This window comes from Ceratotherium simum, chromosome 5 (assembly GCF_057802395.1).
Source record: "Ceratotherium simum simum isolate JZ-2026a chromosome 5, ASM5780239v1, whole genome shotgun sequence".
NCBI lineage: Eukaryota > Metazoa > Chordata > Mammalia > Perissodactyla > Rhinocerotidae > Ceratotherium > Ceratotherium simum.
In genome coordinates this window covers 46,814,183-46,837,438 of record NC_141904.1, presented here as the reverse complement: position 1 = coordinate 46,837,438, position 23,256 = coordinate 46,814,183, and the positions used below count along the sequence as shown (strand labels likewise).

The 23,256-nt window shown below is 45.3% G+C and overlaps 1 protein-coding gene across 5 annotated transcripts; it reads right to left on the bottom strand.

Moving 5' to 3' along the window:
- Positions 1–239: 239 nt before the first annotated feature.
- TMEM42 (transmembrane protein 42) lies at positions 240–22,488 on the bottom strand. Of its 5 annotated transcripts, none has more exons than XM_087430842.1 (4): positions 22,272–22,488; positions 20,286–20,432; positions 18,767–18,850; positions 240–1,606 (listed from the first exon to the last, which is right to left on the bottom strand). In XM_087430842.1, the coding sequence occupies exons 1-3, from the start codon at positions 22,461–22,463 to the stop codon at positions 18,800–18,802; spliced, it is 390 nt and encodes a 129-aa protein (XP_087286968.1). In that variant the 5' UTR covers positions 22,464–22,488; the 3' UTR covers positions 240–1,606; positions 18,767–18,799. The 5 variants fall into 5 exon arrangements, with proteins under 5 accessions (XP_087286968.1, XP_087286967.1, XP_087286966.1 ...); XM_087430841.1 differs by lacking the exon at positions 240–1,606 and adding an exon at positions 17,060–17,267; XM_087430840.1 differs by lacking the exon at positions 240–1,606 and adding an exon at positions 17,060–17,247.
- Positions 22,489–23,256: the final 768 nt, after the last annotated feature.

The following is a 23,256-nucleotide window of genomic DNA, read 5'->3' as shown; positions in this document are numbered from 1 at the left end:
ACACCACGAATTGCACAATCTCTCTTTTATGAAATGCTACCTTTATCCCACACCTACCACCATTTTCCAGGTCCCTGGAACAGCCCAACCTCCTACAGCTGTTGGAAGAACAAGTGAAATACTGCTCATGAAAACACCATGTGAGCCTCACACCCACCGCCATTGCATGCTGAGTTGTGACTGTTCCTCGGGCAAGCCCAGCAGAAAGGATGTCTCAAGAAGCATCAGCACCCTCCTCCAACACCCTAACACTGGTGGCCACGAGGCTACTGTCTTTGGTCATTTTGACCTTGAGAGTAAAGTCAAATTGTACCCAGCAGGCGAGGCACTGTGATGCAGCATTAAATGGACACACACCAGGCTGGTGTCCCAGCCCTGCTGCTCACAGCTGAGAGGTCAGGCAAGTCCTCAAACCTCCCTGAGCAGCAGATTACCCCCTTTAAAATTATGGCATGACCCAGGTAATCCTACCTTTCTTTCATGTAGTTCTTGGCAATCTATAAAGCACATGCACAGGTTTGGTTTTTTGTTTTTTATTGAGGTCATGTTGGATTATAACACTGTGTAATTTCAGGTGTATGTTATAGTTCAGTATCTGTATAGTCCACATCATGTTCACGGCCAATAGCCTAGTTTTCATCTGTCACCATACATATGTGCCCCTTTATCCCTTTCGCCCTCCCCCCACCTTCTCCTCTTCTAGTAACCACTAATCTGTTCTCTTTATCTATGTGTTTGTTTATCTTCCACATATGATTGAAATCATACAGTATTTGTCTTTCTCTGTCTGGCTTATTTCACTTAGCCTAATACGCTCAAGGTCCATCCATGTTGTTGCAAATGGGACGATTTTATCTTTTTTATGGCTGAGTAGTATTCCATTGTAGATATATACCACATCTTCTTTACCCATTCATCTGTTGATAGGCACTTGGGTTGCTTCCATGTCTTGGCTAGTGTGAATAATGCTGCAATGGAAATAGGGGTGCATAAGTCTCTTGTTGATTTTATGTTCTTTGGATAAATACCCAGTGGTGGGATAGCTGGATCATATGGTATTTCTATTTTTAATTTTTTGAGAAATCTCCATATTGTTTTCCATAGTGGCTGCACCAGTCTTCATTCCCATCAGCAGTACATGAGGGTTTACTTTTCTCCACGGGTTTGATGTTTTTTATAGCTGAGAAAACCCAAGGCCTAGATCCGTTCACTGACTTGCCCAAGGCCACACTGCTAATTAAAGCTCAGTAGGGACTTGAACTTGCATATTCTCCCTCAAATCAGCAAGTTCTTCCCATCACACCACACCGCCCTTTTTCAGTCCCAAGTCCTCTCTGCCCTCCACGTCTGAGTCTGGGAGAACAGTCAGCCACCTGGAGAGGAACTCAGAATTCCATGGCCTACAGGGAAGAGTCAGATTTCTTCTCAGATGTCACTCCAAAAAAGTAGGAGAAGCTGGAAACTTGGTCCTTCTGCAGCATTTCAAAGCAGCCATTCCCCGCCTGTTGTGTTGCTTCTCAAGCAAGAGGTGGGCCTGCCGAGCAGAGCCTGCCAGGAGATCACCCAGGGCTCGGGAGTCAGCGCATGTGGTCATCATTTGGGGAACCTGGGGGAAGGTTATAGGGAATTCTTCTTACTATTCTTATATTCTGTAAATCTGAAGTTATGCCAAAATAAAAAGATTTTTTTTTAAAAGAGATAAGATAGGGAACAGCACAGGGCCACACAGCCACAGTTGGGGTGAGAGGGCTATAGCCCTGGGCATCCCCCAGAGGAAAGAGTGGTTTGGGGCCAGCTAGCTGAAGGGGCATCAGATGCCAGCTGGCCCAGACAAGGGGTGCCACGGAGATTTCACCCAGTCACTGTTGGATGGTTCCATGATCCCTTCAGTTTCTCTCCTGCAATGCCAGGGAAGACTCCAGCCCTGATGTCCAGCACTCCTCAGAGTTGGTCCTTGGCAGAGGAAACAGACCCTTTTTATGTGGTCTTGGGTTAGATGTGATCCTGCCATGAGGTGGGGCTTGGGAAAGGGACAATGATTAGAAATAATAAAACCTTGGAAACTTCCATATCAGACCTAGGAAATCAGGAGCCAAGATGAGCTGATTTAAAAGGGAAAGAAAATGGGGAATGGCACCTCTTTGTCTCTTATGTGACCCCAACAATGGGTCACCAAAAGCCAGGACCCCGTGACCTCACCCACGTGTGGCTTGCTGTTCTGGTTACCATCAAGATCAGCTCTAGAAGAGCTAGACTAACCTCCATTAACTTTCGGGTTTTCTTTTTTTTTTTTCCCTTCAAATTAAAAAAGTAAGGGATGCTTGTGATTTTTTAAATTTTGTTTTTTATTTTGAATACAAAATGCATCCATATGGTTCAAAATTTTAAAATTTTGATGCCACTTTGATGCATTCTAGTTGCCAGTTTCTTTTAGATCTTCCCAAAGATGTTGTACGCACTGAGAAGCAAAGGTGTGTAATTTCCCCTCTTATTTACATGAGTGGGAGCATATCAATGTGTTCTGCACTTTGAGTCTTTCCATGAAATAATATATCTTGGAGATGTTGGAGATCTTTCTATCAGCATGTGGAGACTTGGCCTATTCTTTTTAACAGCTGCATAGTATTCCATTGTGTAGATGGCCCATAATTTATTTAACTAGCATCCTATCCATAGGCATTTCAGTTGCTTTCAACATTTCACTATTCAATCAGTGTTGCAAAGAACAAGTTTGCACTTAGATCATTTTACCCATATGTGGGTATACCTGTAGGAAGAATTGAATGCCTTGAAGTGGAAATGTTGGGTCAAAGAGCATAAACATTTGTAATTTTGATAGATATTAATATTCTGCTCTCCACAGGGGCACTTGTAATTTTCTTTTTAATAAGGGGTTAATTCTACTGAAAGGAGCCAGCCTGATGCAGCAGCACAAGTCCCAGACCAGGGGTGAGGAGATCCAAGATGGAGCCCCAATGCTGCAGTAACTCACAGCATGTCACGGGAAAGTCAGCTTCATTAGGTTCCTCACCTGTCAAGGGAACGGACGGAATGATGACGCCCAGGAACAGCAATCCCCTTTGCTGGCTTAATGAGAGGCAGAGAGCAACCCCAGTCACGCTGAATAATGAGACTGAGGTCAGCAGCTCTCTGCTGTCCTGAGGACCAGTGTCTCAGCACTGCATTTTCAGATATAATAAAACAAACCCATCCCTGGAGTGCACACGGCACTTACAGGAAGCCTTGGCTGGGCTCTGCCTGCAGGGAGGCCCTGGACCCTTCCACCCAGGGCCCAGGGATGGGAGGGGGATGCTTGCTTTCCTCTGTATTTCCTTTTGATTCATCAGAATTTAGCACCATGTGCATCAATTCTCTATTTAAAGCTAAATTCACCATTTAAAACAGAAAGGAAGAGAAGCCTCTCTGGAAAGAGTCCTGGATGGAGTGTGAGAGGGTCTGGGCTTTAGTTGCTTCAATTCTCTGGGCCTCCTTCATCTCCTTTGACCAATGAGGTGCTTGAACAAGATGAACTTTCTCTGGTACCTTCCAGGCCAGAAAATCCAGGGCACCAGAGTGAGTGTAAAAGCATCTAAAGGGAACAGAATTTGGGGTCAGACAGAACTGGGCCTGAGTCCTGGTTCCTCTACAGACTTTGGGCAAGTTACTTAACCTCTCTGTGCCTCCATTTCTTCATCTGGAAAATGGACATAAGAACACACATGTCACAGGTCTGTTGGGAGGACTAGGGTGTCGTGTGTCTAAAGCAGGTTCTACGGTGCCTGGCTCTGTAAAGGGTGCTGTGACCAGGTGACAGCAATTCCAAATTCTCTACAAATGAGCTCTATGGGAGACCTTAGAGAGGGTGTCCATTCCAACACCCTCTTTTTATGGATGGGAAAGGTGCAGCCCAGAGAGGGTGGGACATATTTGGTGTTGGTAGAGGAACGCTGTGAGCCTTCCTTCTCTCTTCCTACACAGAACTTCCAGGCCTCAGCAGAGCCGGCTCTTAGTTCCTGTGCGATGGCATTTTATTCATCAGCTGGTCCTAGGGAGTGGTCTATTCTCACCTTTCCTGCCTGGGCACAGCTGACACCAGGGTCTGGTGACAGGCCATTGGGACTGTGAGGACTCCAGAATTGCAGCCACCACATCGCACCAGGGCTGGCCTTCACCCCAAGTGATGGATCCCTGCCACCCCCTGGGATATCGGGGTCAGGGGCCTCCCACTTGAGACCCTCTGCTCTCTGTTCAAGGGGACAGGTCTCAGGCCCCACCACGGGACAGTGTCTGAATGCAAACTCTCCTAGAAAAACAGGCATGGACTGAACTTCCCATTAACCCACAGATGATGGGATGAGGAGAAGAGAGAGAGGCAGGAAGGGTCTGAAAACAACTGGGTGAGGGTGCGAGACAGGGACACATTTCAAAATGGAACTCTCAGGAGACTTTGATTTTACAGCCAGGAATGGAACTTCTCATTCTCTGTCTCCAGCACACAGCCTGGCACATGGTCAGTGCTCAAGAGACGAATGAATGCGTGGATAAAGGAGCAAGTGAACAGCTCAGAGAGCGTTCTGTTTATTGAGCTAATGTGTGAGGGAGGGCTCTGCACCACGGCTCTCTCGGGGCAGGGCCAGCGCCTGGCACACGGCAGGTCCTAAATCAGATCTGGGCCAATAGAAGGATGACTGGTTCACAAAAGGACGGGGCGCCCAGAGGGCGGGAAGACTATGTCCTCTTCTCCCAAAGGAAGCCAGGAGTCCATTTTGGAAGGACAGCCTGGTCAGCATTGCTTTGGGGGATTCAAACCTGCTCCCTCCCCAAGCTCTGTACCCACCTCCCAATTCTGAGGAAGAAAGAGAGGCGAGGCCCTGTCAGCTGTCCTGGGCACCGTGGGGGCCACTCAGGCGCGAAGCCCTGGGTCTAAATTATAAAGATACTCGTCCTGCTACATTTTCTCCCTTTATGTGGAGACAGGGAGGAGTTAGAAAATACACATCCACAGATCTACAGGAGCAAAATCTTGTCCTTTCGTATCTGAAGCTATAAACTCATCTCTAATCTGACTCCTTTTCTTGTCATGTATGTAAACAACTTCATAGGAGAAAATAAAAGAATCCAATAAACCCCGAAGTCCCCTCTCATTAAGCCACTCCTAGTGCTTGCCACTGTACAGGAGTGTTACATGCCATGTAACAACCAGAGCGCCTTCAGGACACACCTGGTACCTGGTACCTTGCCCGGTGGACACTGCCTCGTATCCAGGTTCATGGGCACATGATGTGCTACTGTATTTGCCTCACCATCTCTCAACTCTCAGGCAGCTACCTGCTAATAGAAGTAATGCAACTAGGAACCCTATTGTCCAAATTTGTATTTTTTCTTCTGGATTTTCCCCCGGTGTAGAAGCACCAGGTCTAAGAGTACAGGGTCTGATTTTTTTTAACTCTGATGACATTCTGATAGATTATCCGTGAGCAGGACTGAACCAGCAGATGTTGCTGCTTTCTCCACAGCTCTACCAGCATTGGATTTTATTACTTTCTAAACTGCATTCTTATTTTAATTTATATATATATTTCACTGATAGCACAGTTGTACCCCTTATTATCTGTATTTTTTCTTATTTTTTCATTCATTCCTTCACAGCAAATTTTATTGAGCACCTGCCAAATGATGGAGCCCTGGCAACACGGTGGGGAACCAGAACAGACACAGCCTGTGCACTCGAGGTCCTTACAATTAGGTTGGAGAGAAAATGAGTAAACCAATAAGTTAATTTCTGAAAGTGAGAAGTGCTATTCAGAGAATTAAAAAAGGGTGAAGTGAGACCAAGTAACTGAGTGGCTAAAGTCTGAGCCCTTTAGCTCAAAAAAATGGGCAAAGGAAATGAACAGAGAGCTCACAGATAAAGAAATGTAAACAGCTTTTAAACATATGAAAGTCTTCTCAACCCTGTACCTAATAAGAGAAGTGAAAATTGAAACTATACTGAGATACAGTTCTGAGGAAAACTCAAAAGAGTCATCACTACTTGCTGTCTCCAATTCCTCTTCCCACCATTCCCTCTTTTTTTTTTTAATTATGTAAAAATATAGTAAAATAATAAAATTTGCCATTTTAACCATTTTTGAGCATACAATTCAGTGGCATTAAGTACATTTGCAATGTTGTGCAACAATAACCTCTATCCATTTCCAGAACTTTTTTTCATCCAAAACTGAAACTTTGTACTCATCAAACAATAAATCTCCATTCCCCCGCTCCTTTTAGCCCCTGGTAACCACCATTCTACTTTCTGTCTCTATGAATTGCCCATTCTAGGTACCTCATATAAGTGGGATCATACAACATTTGTGCTTTGTGTCTGGCTTAGTTCACTTAGCAAAATGTTTTCAAGGTTCGTATACGTTGTAGCATTTGTTAGAATTTCATTTCTTGTTGAGGCTGAATAATATTCCATTGGATGTATATTCCACATTTTGTTTATCTCTTTTCTGCTGATGGACATTTGGGTTGCTGCCACCTTTTAGTTATTGTAAATACCGCTGCTACGCACATCGGTGTAAGAGGCCCTGCTTTCAATTCTTTCGGGTGTATACCTAGAAGGGGAGTTGCTGGAATCACACAATAACTGTTTCACTTTTTGCGGAACTGCCAAACTCTTTTCCACAGTGGCTGTACCATTGTACGTTCCTTCCAGCAATGCACAAGGGTTCCAATTTCTCCACACTCACCAATACTTGTTATTTTCTGTGTTTTGTTTGTTTTGGTTTGGTTTTTGTTTTTTGATAGTAGCCATCCTAATGGGTGTGAAGTGGTATCTTATTGTGGTTTGGATTTGCATTTCCTTAATGACTAGTGATGTTGAGCATCTTTCATATGCTTATTGGCCATTTGTGTATCTTTTCTGGAGAAATGTCCAAACTCTCCTTCGTGTTTTTAAATTTTTTGTCGTTGTTGAGTTGTAGGAGTTCTTTTTATATTCTGGATATTAATCTCTTCTCAGATATATGATTTGCAAATATCCCCCATTCTGTGAGCTGTGTGTTCACTCTCTTGATGGTGTCCTTTATGAACAAGAGTTCTTAATGTTGATGAGGCCCAATTTATCTATTTTTTTCCTTTGTTGCCTGCTTTTGGTGTCATATCCAAAAAATCACTGCCAAATCCAATGTCATGAAGCTTTTCCTCCATTTTCTTCTAAGAGTTTTATAGTTTTAGCTCTTACGTTTCAGGCCTCTGATTCATTTTGAGTTCATTTTTGTATATGGCGAAATGTAAGGGTCCAACTTCATTCTTTTGCATATGAATATCCAGCTTCTCCAGCACCATTTGTCGAAAAGACCATCCTTGGGGCTGGCCCCGTGGCTTAGCGGTTAAGTGCGTGCGCTCCGCTACTGGTGGCCCGGGTTCGGATCCCAGGCACGCACGGACGCACCACTTCTCCGGCCATGCTGAGGCCGCGTCCCACACACAGCAACTAGAAGGATGTGCAACTATGACATACAACTATCTACTGGGGATTTGTGGAAAAAAAAAAAGGAGGAGGATTGGCAACAGATGTTAGCTCAGAGCCGGTCTTCCTCAGCAAAAAGAGGAGGATTAGCATGGATGTTAGCTCAGGGCTGATCTTCCTCACAAAAAAAAAGAAAAAAAAGAAAAGACCATCCTTCCTCCATTGAATGGTCTTGACACTCTGTCAAAGGGTTTGTTTCTGGGTTGCCTATTCTGTTCCACTGGTCTATATGTCTGTATGCCAGTACCACACTGTTTTGATTACAGAGCTTTTTTGCAGAAAGTTTTGGAATCAGGATATATAAGTCCTCTAACTTTGTTCTTTTTCAAGATTGTTTTGGCTATTTGAGATCCCTTGAGGGTTCATATGAGTTTTGGAATGGGCTGTTCTATTTCTGCAAAAAACACCATTGAGATTTTGATAGGGATTGCATTGAATCTGTAGATCGCTTTGGGTAGTATTATCATCTTAACAATATTAAATCTTCTAATCCATGAAGACAGGATGTCTTTCCATTTACTAATGTCTTCCTTAATTTCTTTCAGCAGTGTTTTATAGTTTTCAGTGACCAGTATGCCCCCCTTAGTTAAATCTATTCCTACGTATTTTATTATTTTTGGTGCTATTACAAATGGAATTGTTTTCTTAATTTCCTTTTCAGATTGTTCATTGTTAGCGTATAAAAATGCAACTGATTTTTGTGTGTTGACTTTGTATCCTGCAATTTTCCAAATTTGTTTATTAGCTCTAATGGGTTTTTTTTCTTTTGTGGAATCTTTAGGATTTTCTACATATAAAATCATGTCATCTCCAAACAGAGATAATTCTGCTTCTTCCTTTACAGTTTGGATGCCTTTTATTTCCTTTTCTTGCCTAATTGCTCTGGCTAGAGCTTTCGGTCCCATGTTGAGTAGAAGCGGTGAAGGCAGGCATCCTTGTTTTGTTCCTGATCTTTGGGGAAAGACTTTCAGTGTTTCACCATTGAGTATGATGTTAGCCGTGGGTTTTTCAAATATGGTCTTTATCACGTTAAGGAATTTTCCTTCTACTCCTAGTTAGTTGAGTGTTTTATCATGAAAGGGAATTGAATTTTGTCAGATGCTTTTTCTGCATCAATTGAGATGACCCACCATCCCCTCACGAATCTAATATAGTCAGGCTCTTGCTCCCACCACTCCTCAAAGCTGCTCTTGTCAAGGTTATCTCTTTGCCAATCCAATGGCCATTTCTCAATCTTCATCTTACTTGACCCTTCAGCAGCATTAGCCCGGGAGATTGCTGCCTTTTTCTGGAGATGTTTCTAGGATGCCACACTTGCCTGGTTAGGCTCCTACCTCACTGGCTGTTTCTGCTTACTGTTCCTCCAATCTCCCTGACTTCTAAACATTGGAGTGCCCAGGCTCAGTACTTGGACCTTTTCTCTCTAGATGATCTCATCCAGTCTCATGGCTTCAAATATCACCTCTATGCTGCTGACTCCCAGATCGTCCCTTGAGCTCCAGACTCGTACGTCCTACTGCCCATCCAACACCTCCACTTGGATGTGTAATAAGCATCTTAAAATTGACAGGTTCAAAACTGAGCTCTTGATCTTCCTGCACGATCCTTCTCTTATCTTCATTCTTTAAATTGCTCAGGTCAAAACCATGGAGGCATTATTGACCTCTCTTTCTCTCATACTCCACATCCAACCCATTAGCAAATCCTGATGGCTCTGCCTTCAAAATGCATTATTTAGAGTGTCATCACTTCTTCTTTTTTTTTTTTAACATTTTAGTCGTATTTTAATCCCCCCAAATAAGCATTATTACTTTCTTTTTACATTTATTTGTTGGTTTTAAAGGTATCTTTTTGCATCCCAGACCTTCTATTGTGGACCATTGTCTTTCTTCCTCAAGTTCCTTCAAAAAGTTCTTTCTCTGAGAGGGTGGTCATTGTGAGTGCCCTCAGCATTTCTTGTTTGTTTGAAAATGTCTTTATTTTATTTTTAATTTTTTGTTTATTGCAGTAACATTGGTTTATAACATTGTATAAATTTCAGGTGTACATCATTATACTTCTATTTCTGCATAGATTACATCATGTTCACCACCCAAATACTAATTACAACCCATCACCACACACATGTGCCGAATTATCCCTTTCGCCCTCCTCCCTCCCCCCTTCCCCTCACGTAACCACCAATCCAATCTCTGTCTCTATGTGTTTGTTTATTGTTGTTATTATCTACTACTTAATGAAGGAAATCATACGGTATTTGACCTTCTCCCTCTGACTTATTTCACTTTGCATAATACCCTCAATGTCCATCCATGTTGTCACAAATGGCTGGATTTCATCGTTTCTTATGGCTGAGTAGTATTCCATTGTGTATATATACCACATCTTCTTTATCCATTCGTCCCTTGATGGGCACTTAGGTTGCTTCCAAGTCTTGGCTATTGTGAATAACGCTGCAATGAACCCAGGGGTGCATGTATCTTTATGCATTGGTGTTTTCAAGTTCTTTGGATAAATACCCAGCAGTGGAATAGCTGGATCATATGGTAGTTCTATCCTTGATTTTTTGAGGAATCTCCATACTGTTTTCCATAGTGGCTATACCAGTTTGCACTCCCACCAGCAGTGTATGAGAGTTCCCTTCTCTCCACATCCTCTCCAACATGTGTTGTTTCCTGTCTTGTTAATTATAGCCATTCTGACGGACGTGAGGTGATATCTCATTGTAGTTTTGAGTTGCATTTCCCTGATAGTTAATGATTTTGAACATCTTTTCATGTGTCTGTTGGCCATCTGTATACCTTCTTTGGAGAAATGTCTGTTCATGTCTTTTGTCCATTTTTTAATTGGGTTGTTAGTTTTTTTGTTGTTGAGATGCATGAGTTCTTTATATATTTTGGAGATTAAGCCCTTATCAGATGTATGGTTTGCAAATATCTTCTCCAAATTGTTAGGTTGTCTTCATTTTGTTGATGGTTTCCTTTGCTGTGCAGAAGGTTTTTAGTTTGATGTAGTCCCATTTGTTTATTTTTTCTATTGTTTCTCTTGCCTGGTCAGACATGGTGCTTGAAAATATGTTGCTAAGACTGATGTCGAAGAGCATACTGCCTATGTTTTCTTCTAGAAGTTTCGTAGTTTCAGGTCTTACATTCAAGTCTTTAATCCATTTGGAGTTAATTTTTGTGTATAGTGTAAGGTAAGGGTCTACTTTCATTTTTTGCATGTGGCTATCCAGTTTTCCCAACACCATTTGTTGAAGAGACTTTCTTTTCTCCATTGTATGTTCTTGGCTCCTTTGTCAAAGATTAGCTGTCCATAGATGTGTGGGTTTATTTCTGGGCTATCAATTCTATTCCATTGATCTGTGTGTCTGTTTTTGTGCCAGTACCATGCTGTTTTGGTTACTATAGCTTTGTAGTATATTTTGAAATCAGGGAGTATGATACCTCCAGCTTTGTTCTTTTTTCTCAGGATTCCTTTACCTATTCTGGGTCTTTTGTTGTTCCACATAAATTTTAGGATTCTTTGTTCTATTTCTGTGAAAAATGTTGTTGGAACTTTGATAGGGATTGCGTTGAATCTATAGATGGCTTTAGGAAGTATGGACATCTTAACTACATTATTTCTTCCAATCCAAGAGCACTGAATATCTTTCCATTTCTTTGTGTCTTCTTCAATTTCTTTCAGAAATGTTTTATAGTTTTCGGTGTACAGCTCTTTCACCTCTTTGGTTAAGTTTATTCCTAGGTATTTTATTCTTTTTGTTGCAATTGTAAATGGGATGGTATTCTTAATTTCTCTTTCTGCTACTTCATTGTTAGTGTATAGAAATGCAGCTGATTTTTGTATGTTGATTTTGTATCCTGCAACTTTACCATATTTGTTTATTACTTCTAAAAGTTTTCTGGTGGATTCTTTAGGGTTTTCTATATATAAAATCATGTCATCTGCAAATAGTGATGGTTTCACTTCTTCCTTTCCAATTTGGATCCCTTTTATTTCTCTCTTGCCTGATTGCTCTGGCTAGGACTTCCAGTACTATGTTAAATAGGAGTGGTGACAGTGGGCATCCTTGTCTGGTTCCTGTTCTTAGAGGGATAGCTTTCAGTTTTTCACCACTGAGGATGATATTAGCTGTGGGTTTCTCATATATGGTCTTTATTATGTTGAGGTACTTTCCTTCTATACCAATTTTATTCAGAGTTTTTATCATAAATGGATGCTGTCTCTTGTCAAATGCTTTCTCTGCATCTATTGAGATGATCATGTGATTTTTATTCTTCATTTTATTAACGTGGTGTATCACATTGATTGATTTGCGAATGTTAAACCATCCCTGCATACCTGGAATAAATCCCACTTGATCATGGTGTACAATCTTTTTAACGTATTGTTGTATGCGATTTGCTAGTATTTTGTTGAGGATTTTTGCATCAATGTTCATCAGTGATATTTGCCTGTAATTTTCTTTTTTTGTGTTGTCCTTGTCTGGTTTTGGTATCAGGGTAATGTTGGCTTCGTAGAATGAGTTAGGGAGCTTCCCCCCCTCCTCAATTTTTTGGAAGAGTTTGAGAAGGATAGGTATTAAGTCTTCTTTGAATGTTTGATAGAATTCACCAGGGAAGCCGTCTGGTCCTGGACTTTTATTTTTGGGGAGGTTTTTGATTACTGTTTCGATCTCCTTACTGGTGATTGGTCTATTCAAATTCTCTACTTCTTCTTGATCCAGTTTTGGAAGGTTGTATGAGTCTAAGAATTTATCCATTTCTTCCAGATTGTCAAATTGGTTGGCATATAGCTTTTCATAGTATTCTCATATAATCTTTTGTATTTCTGAGGTGTCTGTTGTAATTTCTCCTCTTTCATTTCTGATTTTACTTATTTGTGCCTTCTCTCTTTTTTTCTTGGTGAGTCTAGCTAAAGGTTTGTCAATTTTGTTTATCTTTTCAAAGAACCAGCTCTTGGTTTTATTAATTTTTTCTTTTTTTTTTTTTTGGTCTCTATTTCATTTATTTCTGCTCTGATTTTTATTATTTCCCTTCTTCTACTGATTTTGGGCTTTGTTTGTTCTTCTTTTTCCAGTTCCTTTAGGTGCATTGTTAGATTGTTTATTTGAGATTTTTCTTGTTTGTTGAGATAGGCCTGTATTGCTATAAATTTCCCTTTTAGAATCGCTTTTGCTGTATCCCATAAATTCTGGCATGTCGTATTTTCATTTTCATTTGTCTCCAGGTATTTTTTGATTTCTTCTTTGATTTCTTCGTTGACCCAGTCATTGTTCAGTAGCATTTTATTTAATCTCCACGTATTTGTGGCTTTTCTGATTTTCTTCCTATAGTTGATTTCTAGTTTCATACCATTGTGGTCAGAAAAGATGCTTGGTATTATTTCAATCTTCTTAAATTTATGGAGACTTGTTTTGTGGCCTAATATGTGATCAATCCTGGAGAATGTTCCATGTGCATTTGAAAAGAACATGTATTCTTCGGTTTTTGGATAGAATGCTCTGTATAGATCTACTAGGTCCATCTGTTCTAGTGTGTCATTTAAGGCCAATGTTTCCTTATTGATCTTCTGTTTGGATGATCTATCTGTTGGTGTAAGTGGAGTGTTCAAGTCCCCTACTTTTATTGTGTTACTGTCTATTTCTGTTTTTATGTCTGTTAATAATTGCTTTATATATTTAGGTGCACTTACATTGGGTGCGTAGATATTTACAAGTGTTATATTCTCTTGTTGGATTGTTCCCTTGATCATTATGTAATGCCCTTCTTTGTCTCTTTTTACAGTTTTTGTTTTAAAGTCTATTTTGTCTGATATGAGTACTGCTACCCCAGCTTTCTTTTCATTGCCATTTGCATGGAGTATCTTTTTCCATCCCTTCACTTTCAGTTTGTGAGTGTCTTTAGGTCTGAAGTGTGTCTCTTGTATGCAGCATATCTATGGGTCTTGTTTTTTCATCCAATCAGCCACCCTATGACTTTTAATTGGAGCATTTAGTCCATTGACATTTAAAGTAGCTATTGATAAGTATGTACTTACTGTCATTTTTTAACTTTTTTTTTCTCAGTGTTTTAGTAGTCCTACTCTGTTCCTTTCTTCTTCTATACAGAATTGATGGTCTCTTTAGTTTGACCTCTGTCTGAAAGCTCTACTCTTTAACTCCCCTCCTCCCTCCTTTTATGTTTTTGATATCATATCTAACCTCTTTTTTGTGCATTTGTATCCATTACCTTCTTATCATGGAAATAGATAATTTTTCCTATTTGTGCTCTTCTCTTTTCCCCTTAAATCAGTCCCTTTAACATTTCCTGTAGCACTGGTTTCTTGGTGACAAACTCCTTTAATTTTTGTTTGTCTGGGAAATTTTTGATCTCTCCTTCCATTTTGAATGATAACCTTGTTGGGTAGAGTATTCTTGGTTGTAAGTTTTTTCCTTTTAGCACTTTAAATATATCATGCCATTCTCTTCTAGCCTGTAAGCTGAGAAGTCAGCTGATAGCCTTATGGGGTTTCCTTTGTATGTAACTTGACATTCTCTTGCGGCTTTTAGGATTCTCTCTTTATCTTTAATTCTGGACATTTTGATTATGATGTGTCTTGGTGTGGGCCTCTTTGGGTTTATCTTGTTTGGGGCTCTCTGTGCTTCCTGTACCTGGATGTCTGTTTCCTTCCTTAGGTTAGGGAAGTTTTCATCTATTATTTCTTGAAATAGATTCTCTGCCCCTTTGTCTCGCTCTTCTCCTTCTGGGACACCTATAACATGGATGTTAGTGCGCTTGATGTTGTCCCAGAGGTCCCTTAGACTGTCCTCACTCTTTTTTTTTTTTTTTTTAAAGATTTTATTTATTTCTTTTTTCCCCCAAAGCCCCAGCGGATAGTTGTATGTCATAGCTGCACATCCCTCCAGCTGCCGCATGTGGGACACGGCCTCAGCACGGCCCTAGAAGCGGTGCGTCGGTGCACGCCTGGGATCCGAACCCAGGCCGCCAGCAGCGGAGCGCGTGCACTTAACCGCTAAGCCACCGGGCCGGCCCTGTCCTCACTCTTTTTAATTCTTTTCTCTTTTACCTGTTCACCTTGGGTAATTTCTTCTAGTCTTTCATCCCGCTCACAGATCCATTCTTCTGTATCCTCTACTCTGCTTTTGAGTCCCTCTAGTGAATTTTTCATTTCCAGTATTGTATTCTTCATTTCTGATTGGTTCTTTTTTATATCTTCCATTTCTTTGTTGACATTCTCACTGAGGTCATCTATTCTTCTCCCCAGATCAGTGAGCATCCTTAACACTCTTTGTTTGAACTTTCTGTCGGGTAGGTTGCTCATTTCTGTTTCACTTAGTTCCTTTTCTGGGGTTTTGTCCTGTTCCCTTACTTGGAATGTATTCCTTTGCCTCCTCATTTTGCCTCTTTCCCTGTGCTTGTGTCTACATATTAGGTAGGTCAGCTATGTCTCCTGCTCTTGGATAGGTGACCTTATGTAATTGATGGCTTAGGAGGCCTGCAGTGTGCTTCCCTCAGTTCTCAATGTTCCAAGGGTGACCCCTATGTGGGCTACGTGTGTCCTTCTGTTGTGGCCTGTTTGCTCTCCCTGTAGGCGCCCAGGGAGGCCGAGTTATGCTCCTGGCCAGCTGTTGTAATGCTCAGCTGCTTGTAGTTGTTGTGGGCCCTTCAGTCTCTTTATCAGGTATGGAGAGCCCCAGCACAGTTGGCTGCATGTTCTAATATCACATTTGTGTTGCAGTATTTCTTTTAAGTGAGTAGGCCCCCAGCATGGCAGGTTGTTAGGCTCAGGGCCTTACAATTGCTATAAGCCTCCAGCCTTTAGGTCTCTTGTCAGCTCTCTGAGGATTGCAGCTGGGTGGGGCTGGCCTCACGCCCCGGAGCACCCAATTGTTTCAGGCTTTGGAAGGTGGGGCAAACCCCCTATGTGGGTCTTTGAGAAGCACAAGTCTTCTGCAGCTGACAAGCCCTGCTGCCCACAGGTCCACACACAGTCAACACAGTCCTGCCCCGTGTGCGTTCCCCGACCTCCTGAAGTGGACCCAGTCTCTCCACGGCGGGAGCCCCACACACTCCACCACCACCCCACACTCTCCACCCACTCCTTGTGCCCGCACTGCCCCACTGAAGTAGCCTCAGTTGCCAGGCTGCAGGGAATCCAGTCACCAATCTACGCAGGCCCACAAGTTGCCTGAGGGCTTGTTGTTGGGTGGGGCCAGTCTCTAGGGTGGGCTGCCTGCCCTGGCTGAACTGGATTAAATCGGTGTTCTAGTGGGTGGGGCAGACCCTGGGCTAGTAGGCCTCAGGGAGAACTCCAACAGTGTCTGTGTCAGCACGCCCACACCAGGCCACAACAATGGCCGCCGCCAATGTCCCAGTCCCTGGAGAGGTCTCACCTCTCACCGAGATGCACTCACGGCCTATTAGGTTAGCCTCTTTTCACCAAAGCACTGTGCACCTTTCTTTCTGATGATTTTAGGTTGCTTTCTGAAATGGGTGAGTTTGCGCATGGGCCTTTTAAGAGCCAGTTTTAATTTCTTTGTGAACCAGCTTTTCTGGGAGTACTCCCCAATGTTTCAGTAGCAGGCAAAGTCAGATATTAGGCCACTTGTCTCGATTGTGCTGGGTCCACAAAATGCCCACAGCGGGTGCGCTCCCCGGCTCAGGGCCCCCCGCCTCCAGGGAGAGCTGCGTACCTGTGGGCTGTTCCCGGCGGCTGTGAAGCTGGCGGCTTATGAAGGCGGCGTTTTTCCTCTCCAAAAGGGAGTTTCTGCCGCTTCTACCTCAATTAGGATTGTCTGTTGTTGCAGGAGTTCCTCTTATCCAGTTTTCAGTTCTGTCTCAGGGGTAATTTTTCCACGAGTAGTTGTAAATTGGCTGTGTCCGCGGGAGGAGGTGAGTTCAGAGTCTGCCTATGCCGCCTCTTGACTTCCTCCTGCCATATGATGCCATTTATATGAAATGTCCAGAATACAAAATCCATAGAGACAGAAAGCAGATTAGTAATTGCCGGGAGCTGGGGGGAGAATGGAATGGATAGTGACTCCCATTGGGTATAGGAGTTTCTTTTTGTAGTGATAAAAATGTTCTGGAAATAGAGTGGTGATGGTTGGAAACTTTGTGGATATACTAAAAAACTACTGAATCGTACACTTTAAAAAAGAAATAATGGGGGCTGGCCCCATGGCGTAGTGATTAAGTTTTCGTTGTTTGCCCAGGGTTTGCAGGTTCAGATCCGGGGCACAGACCTATGCACCACTCATCAAGCCATGCTGTGGTGGCAGCCCACATACAAAATGGAGGAAGATGGACACAGATGTTAGCTCAGGGCTAATCTTCCTCAGCAGAAAGAGGATTGGCAATGCATGTTAGCTCAGAGCCCATCTTCCTCACACACGCACACAAAAAGAAATAAGTAAAACAAAAAACCAAAAAAATGGTAACACTGATGTATCAGGCCACTGGCTGTTGAAACTGGAAGTCAAATTGCCAGCTCCAGAGCAAACAAAATAAAGTTCAATCCATCATCCAGGGTGTATACCAGAAAGACAAATACTGATACACAGTTTATTCTCTTATTGAGATAATATACATCTGAAATGAGAGAAGAGACACAGTGAACACTACTCCATCTTCTTAGATGATTAGAAGGATGTATCTCTCTGCTTTTTGAAAAATGACGAATCTTCCTCTTAGAGAAACATCTCGTTGTATCCTGTGGTCCCCCTGTAGGCATATTTGTTGAGCTGAGAGTGAGAAGGTCTTAGGTCAACACCATCTTTACGTATTCAGCACGTGCCTGGATGAGAGACTGGGTCCCCTCAGGACAATGGCTGCTCCAAGATGGACTTCTTTCTGCCCTTTTCATGGACTGCCAGGGAGGCCCGGTCACCAGCTCTCAGTAGCCTTCATGTCTGGCCCTGGCTGGGTGCCTAACCCACACGTGTGACCACACCCTACAGAGTCTTGACTGGCCTTCATCTTCCTCATTTGTAGAATGAAGGGGTCAGACTAGATCAGGGAGACTTGAAGAGTGTTTCAGGGAGCACTAGGGACCCTCAGAGGGGCAGGAGGTGGTTGGGGAAAAAAGGGTTCTGAGCTCTGGGGAACACTGTTAGACACTGTGAAACAGGCTCCTCTTCACAGGACCTCTCTGGGGCTTTTACATGCTTTAATGTGTGGGAGGCAGGACAATTGTAGGGACTAAGACCCAAGCCCTGGAGTCAGACAGACTTGGGCTGACATTGTGGTTCCAGCACTCATTAGCTGTGTGACTTTGGGCAAATCACTTAACCTCCCTGAACCTTAGTTTCCTCCCCTCTAAAATGGGAATAACAAGAGTACCTCCTTCACAGCATGGCTGGGAGGCTTCCCTGTGTCACAGTGGGGCTAATCGATTAACATTCTGTGAATCACAGCTTTGCCTTGGCCCCTGTGGCAGCTCAGAAAGTGCAGCATATTGTGTGCCCTGGGGATTTTGAAGGCGGAGGAGGAGTTTGCCCAGGAGAGGTGAAAGGGGAAGGGAATCCAAGGCAAAGGAAAAAGCAAGGTGGGACTGGACCTGACAGACTTGAGAACTGCTGAGATACAGATGTTCAGGGTGACTCAAGCAGTGTGGGTGTGGGGGTGTTGAGGAGGCAGCAAGAGAGAAGTTGGAGAGGCGGCTAGGGCCGGGTGCCAAGCAGTAGGAGCCACAGAACAGTTCTAGAAAGCTCATCTGTCAACTGTACAACGAGTAACGGAAGAATGCAAGGAACATGCTCCGTGTATGGGGAGGAAGGAGGGGCCAGCCTGGATGTGACACATTCCCCCTGCCAACAGGCCGCCAAGTCCCTCTCAACCACAGGGAATGTCTGAAGGCTCAGGAGAGCTGAGAGGGCTCTCGGACATCCAGGAGCCCCCAGGGAATTGGAGCAGGTGAGCGTCATGCTGGAAGCTACACACAGGGAAAGTGTGCAGGCAGCACACAGACCATTGTGAACTAGGAGTTACATTCCCATGGTGGTGTAAGATACAAAAACGTCACAGGGATCTGGGAGAGAAACCAAAGGGCAGAAGAGGCTTCACAGTGAAACAGGGCAGCGGGAACGACCTCTGGGGCAGTTTCCTTTCCTAATTAGTAAAATAAAACTAGGTCTCCAAAGTGAGGTCAAGCTTTTCTCCTTGAATATCAAGAGAACAGACAGACCCTCCTGAATTTGAAGAGCACCAGCCTGGGTGACATCGGGAAGGAGCCATCGCTCACCTGAGCCCAGGCCTGGGGTGGGGATCATCAGCTCTACTCTAGGAACTGCAGCTCACCCTGGCTGCTCCCTCTTACTCCGAAAAACTAGGAAAGAGAAAAAAAGTAGGAAAGAATTAAAATTCCACACCTGGTAGTTTTAACTTGCAAAAAAGTATTTATTAATCCAGTTTTCCTTCTCTTGCCATAATACAAAAGCATGACACAGATGGCCTGATATATCAGCGTGAAGTTGCCAGAAAGCCCCACCAGTCATTGATTCCGATGTCACGTGACTGGCTTGTTAGACAACAGGACTACAATTACAGAGTGGTTTCAAGTCCACACATGAAGCAGACCAACCCCAGGGTCTCCAGCACCTGCCAAGGCTCCCTGGGTGTCCTGGAAGCGTGAGAATCAAAAGTACTGAGCAGATGTATTGAGAACGCTTCAGGCAGACCCCTGCTGTGGGTGTACTTCCTCTTACAGAAGCCAGAGCTATCCACCCCCAAGCCTGCTCAGTCAGAGGCCTGCTTCCCTTGGGAGCATCTCCCTTTGGCTGATGGTCGGAAGGCTGCTCACCCAGATCACCTGGGTATAAGCAGTCCCCACACACCAACCCAAGCCTGAGCGGCCGTTATTGTCTTTCCAGCTGGTCCATCCAACCAAGTGATGCTACTGCTGCTTGTGTGGAAGGGCCTTCCCGGTTGGTGGGAGCTTCCTGTGGATGAGGGTGAGTCCGCAGAGGATGAGGAACACTCCTCCCCACCACAAGACCTCCTGGTACTCTCCATACAACACAAAGCCCAGGAAGGCCTGTGGGACAGAGACAGCTGTGAGGCTGGGTAAACACATGCGCACAGGACTAGACCACGGTGGGTGGGCACAACCTCACTCCCTTGTGGCTGCCTGCTCTCCTAGGGCAGGAGGAAAGGTCTAGAGCCGGAAGTCTTGAGCTTGAAACCCAGCTGCCACCTTCAGCAAGTCACTCTATTCATTTCCGTCTCACCTATAAAGTGGGGAGGGAATCTTCCTCACAGCACTGGACCCCAGGAAAGTGCACGAGAAACCCCAGCAGAGGCTAGCAGCCAGGCCCAGCACAGAGCTGGTGCCTGGAGTTCGCTGGCTTGATCTGGCCTACCAAGTCCTCCCTCCCTTGATGCAGGACTGACTGGGCTCAGCCCCACCTGATTGACCCCCGGCTACCAGAGAAGAACCCCGACCCTCCACATCTCATGCTCGAGTTCACAAACCCCCAGGAGACGGCTGGGCTGCACACAGACTGCAATGAGGGCTCCAGCCCGAGGGGCAGGAAGCAGGCAGGCTTCTTCACAGTTGGACTTCATTCCCATCCAACTTGAGAATTCCTCCCAGTTTGAGAGATTAGAGGAGCAGCCACCAGGGGTCAAGCCACACGCAACCTCTGCTTCTGTTCCTGTCATTTCTCCTATCTGGGATAGGAGGGGTTGCCCAAGGACAACCCCCCAAACCACCTCCCAGAACCCAGGTTTGGGCCAGGGGACCGTACCCTCAGGCTACTCACCGAGCTGAGGATGTTTGAAAAAGTCACTGTGACAGATGCAACGGCTGAGGACATGGAGAAACTGAGGCCCCGGCTAAAGAACGTCCACATCAGAGAATTGGTGGTCGCCATCACAATAATGCCTAAGATGCATACGCCCATGTTCACCTGCAGGAGAAGGTGTCATTGCAGCCACGCCAGCCCAACAGCACAACCAGCAGCCCCTTCACAGCACACCCAGGGTCGTGGTTACCAGCAGCTGGGCCCCTACTGAGATCCCCCACAGCCTGGGGGCTCCGCAGAGCTTTCCTGAACAGGCCTTCACTTGACCCTCAGTGGGAAGTACACCCATTTTACAGCTGAAACAAGCTCAGAGAAGACACATTTAGCCATCATGCTGGCCATGTGACCTTGGGCAGAAGTAAAATGCTAACGCATTACCAGTATTTTCTACTGAACACCAGTCCCTTATTGGTCCTACAGTGACCAATGCTTGAAGTTCAGTCCCAGGCCAAGCAGTTATCATTCAGTATGTAGTGTAAGTAAATCAGCGGCAGACTCTCACTTCCCGGGACCAGGTAAATCATGAATTAAATAGTCATGTTTCCCCCATCCTGTGCCAGCTACAACCCACTCAGGCTGGTCCCACTGGGCAGTCTTGAGCTTCTACTCTGTGCCAGGCCCTGTGCTAAATGTTTTAAGTGCAGCATTCTTATTTATTCCTTAGCTTCATTTTACAAATAAAGAACTTGAGGCACTAAGTAACTTGCCTAAAGTGCCACAGCTGGTGGGAGCCGCTAGGATTCAAACCCAGGCACTGTGGCTCCATGCGCTTAACCAGAACACAGCCCTGCCTAGGGAGAACACTGCCTGGCATCACTGGAGAACTTGCAGCTTTCGTTTTTAAAGGAGAGAACCTTGAGAGAACAGAGGGTCTTTAGAGGTCTCCAACACAAAGGATAGGCAGGCCCCCTTGCTTGGTGTGGAGTTAGAAACCCGCCTGCAGACAGAGCTGCTTCCTCCCGGGGCTGTGCTCATCTAAACATCATACTCTTATTTCTCCTAACAGTTTTCCAGCAGCTGAATACATTGTGTCTTGAGAAAAGGGTGTCTTCGTATAATTTACACAAAAGCATTGTTTGTGCCAGTGGAGCCTGCTTATATAAAGGTTATGAAGGCCTGGTGCACAACTGAAAAGACTAGAAAACCTCATGGCTCATAGAGTCGCTCATCTTATTTTGAACCACTTACCCCAAGAATTACCACCAACAGGATATTAACCTCAAGCATGGCAGCTCCCATTGGATTAGACCTAAATAGGCTTAAACCTGAAGAATCGGCCTGTCCACTATCCAGGTCAGGGCCTAACCCTGGGTTGCAGATGCAAGGAAACCCCGCTAGCAAGCAGAAGCTGGCCTGTGACTCGGGATCGGAGAGGCAAAGAGGTAATCCTTAGCAGATGTGGGGCGGCAGTTTAGGAGTTCTCAGTATCAGGGGAATGTCCAGGACGTTTCTCTCAGTCTTCCCTATACCTAGGGTATCCCAAACTCAAGTTTCCTGGCAGCAGGGTAGCCCAGTTGAAACAGTTAATTACGGAGTAAAGACATGGGCAACAGGCGTCTCACCTGAAGAGTCACGTGGAGAGAAACGTTCAGGCACAAGGGGCTTAAAATGAGAGGCAGAGAGTGGATGTAGGAGGTGTGCGTCTTCCCCGAGAGCGAACTAGCCCAATCGGAGGACAGATTTTAGGTCCCTGGTAAGGTTAGAGGCCTCAGTGTCCGACGTCTCTTACCGCCTACACTGGACGAGGGTTTGACGGAATTGAGAGTCCAGGGAAGCTCTCCCGCCCCGGCAGACTGCAGCGCCCCGCTGCGGATCGGGCCGGACAGACCGGCGGGAACGAGGCGGAGCCCTGCGCCCCCAGCCCCGCCCCACCCTGGAGCCGCGCCGCGCCCCCACCGCCCGGCCACACCCGCCCGCCCGCCGCAGCGGCGCCCCGGGCTCCACCTCGCTGCCGAAGGCCAGCTTGGCGGAGGCGGCGGCCAGGGCCCCGAACGCGCCGGCGCAAAGGCAGTTGAACACGCCCCAGAAGCGGCGCCGCATCGCGCCAGCCTGGAGGTGCGGGGGGAATTCGGCAGCGGAGTCGGGGTAGGCGACCGAGCGCACGGCGCCGCCTGGGGGCAGCGTCCCCTCGGCCATGGTGCCCGCTGCCACCTCTCTGCGCGCCCGCCACCGGCAGAGCCGAGCGCGCCCCGCGATTGGACGGCGGCCTCACGTGACGTGGCGCTCACGTGAGCAGGGAGGCCAGTTCGCGCTCCGCGAGAGCCTCAAGGGGCGGGGCGGGGGGCGGGGCGGGGCGGGGGGGGGGGCCGGGCCGTCGGGGCGGAGCCCCGTGTAGCCTTCTGCCGGCGGTGGGTGGCCTCCAGTATTAGGTTAGGGTTACCCGGGTGCGTGCCTGAACCGCTGCCTGAGGCTGAGACTGTGGTACTGAGGTTGCTGTTCTGGAATAACTAGTCTAGCAGTTTTGGTCCTTGCTGCTCGGAGTGGTCCAGTATCTGCTTCCCCTAGGAATTTGTTAAAAATGCTGAATCCCAGGCCCTGCCCACAGCCGTTGAATCAGAATCTGCATTTTAACAAGATCCCTAGGAGATTCACCTGCACCTTCCAGTTGGAGAAGCACAAAATGGAGAGATGTTTGGGCAAAGGGCGCTAGAGACCTCCACAGCAAGAAGACAAGCTCCGGTTAGGACTTCTGAGAAATCAAAAGACCCAGATGGATACACGCTCATTTTAGGAAATTTAGAAATTATAATTAGAAGAAAATAAGTCATCCATAATCATTCCACTCAGATTATCCAGATGAACATTACAGTCATGTGCAGCTTCCGTCAACGATGGACCACATACACGACAGTGGTCCTGTAAGATTATTGTGGAGCTGAAAAATTCCTATCGCCTAGTGATGTAGTTGTCCTCATGTTGAGCACAATGC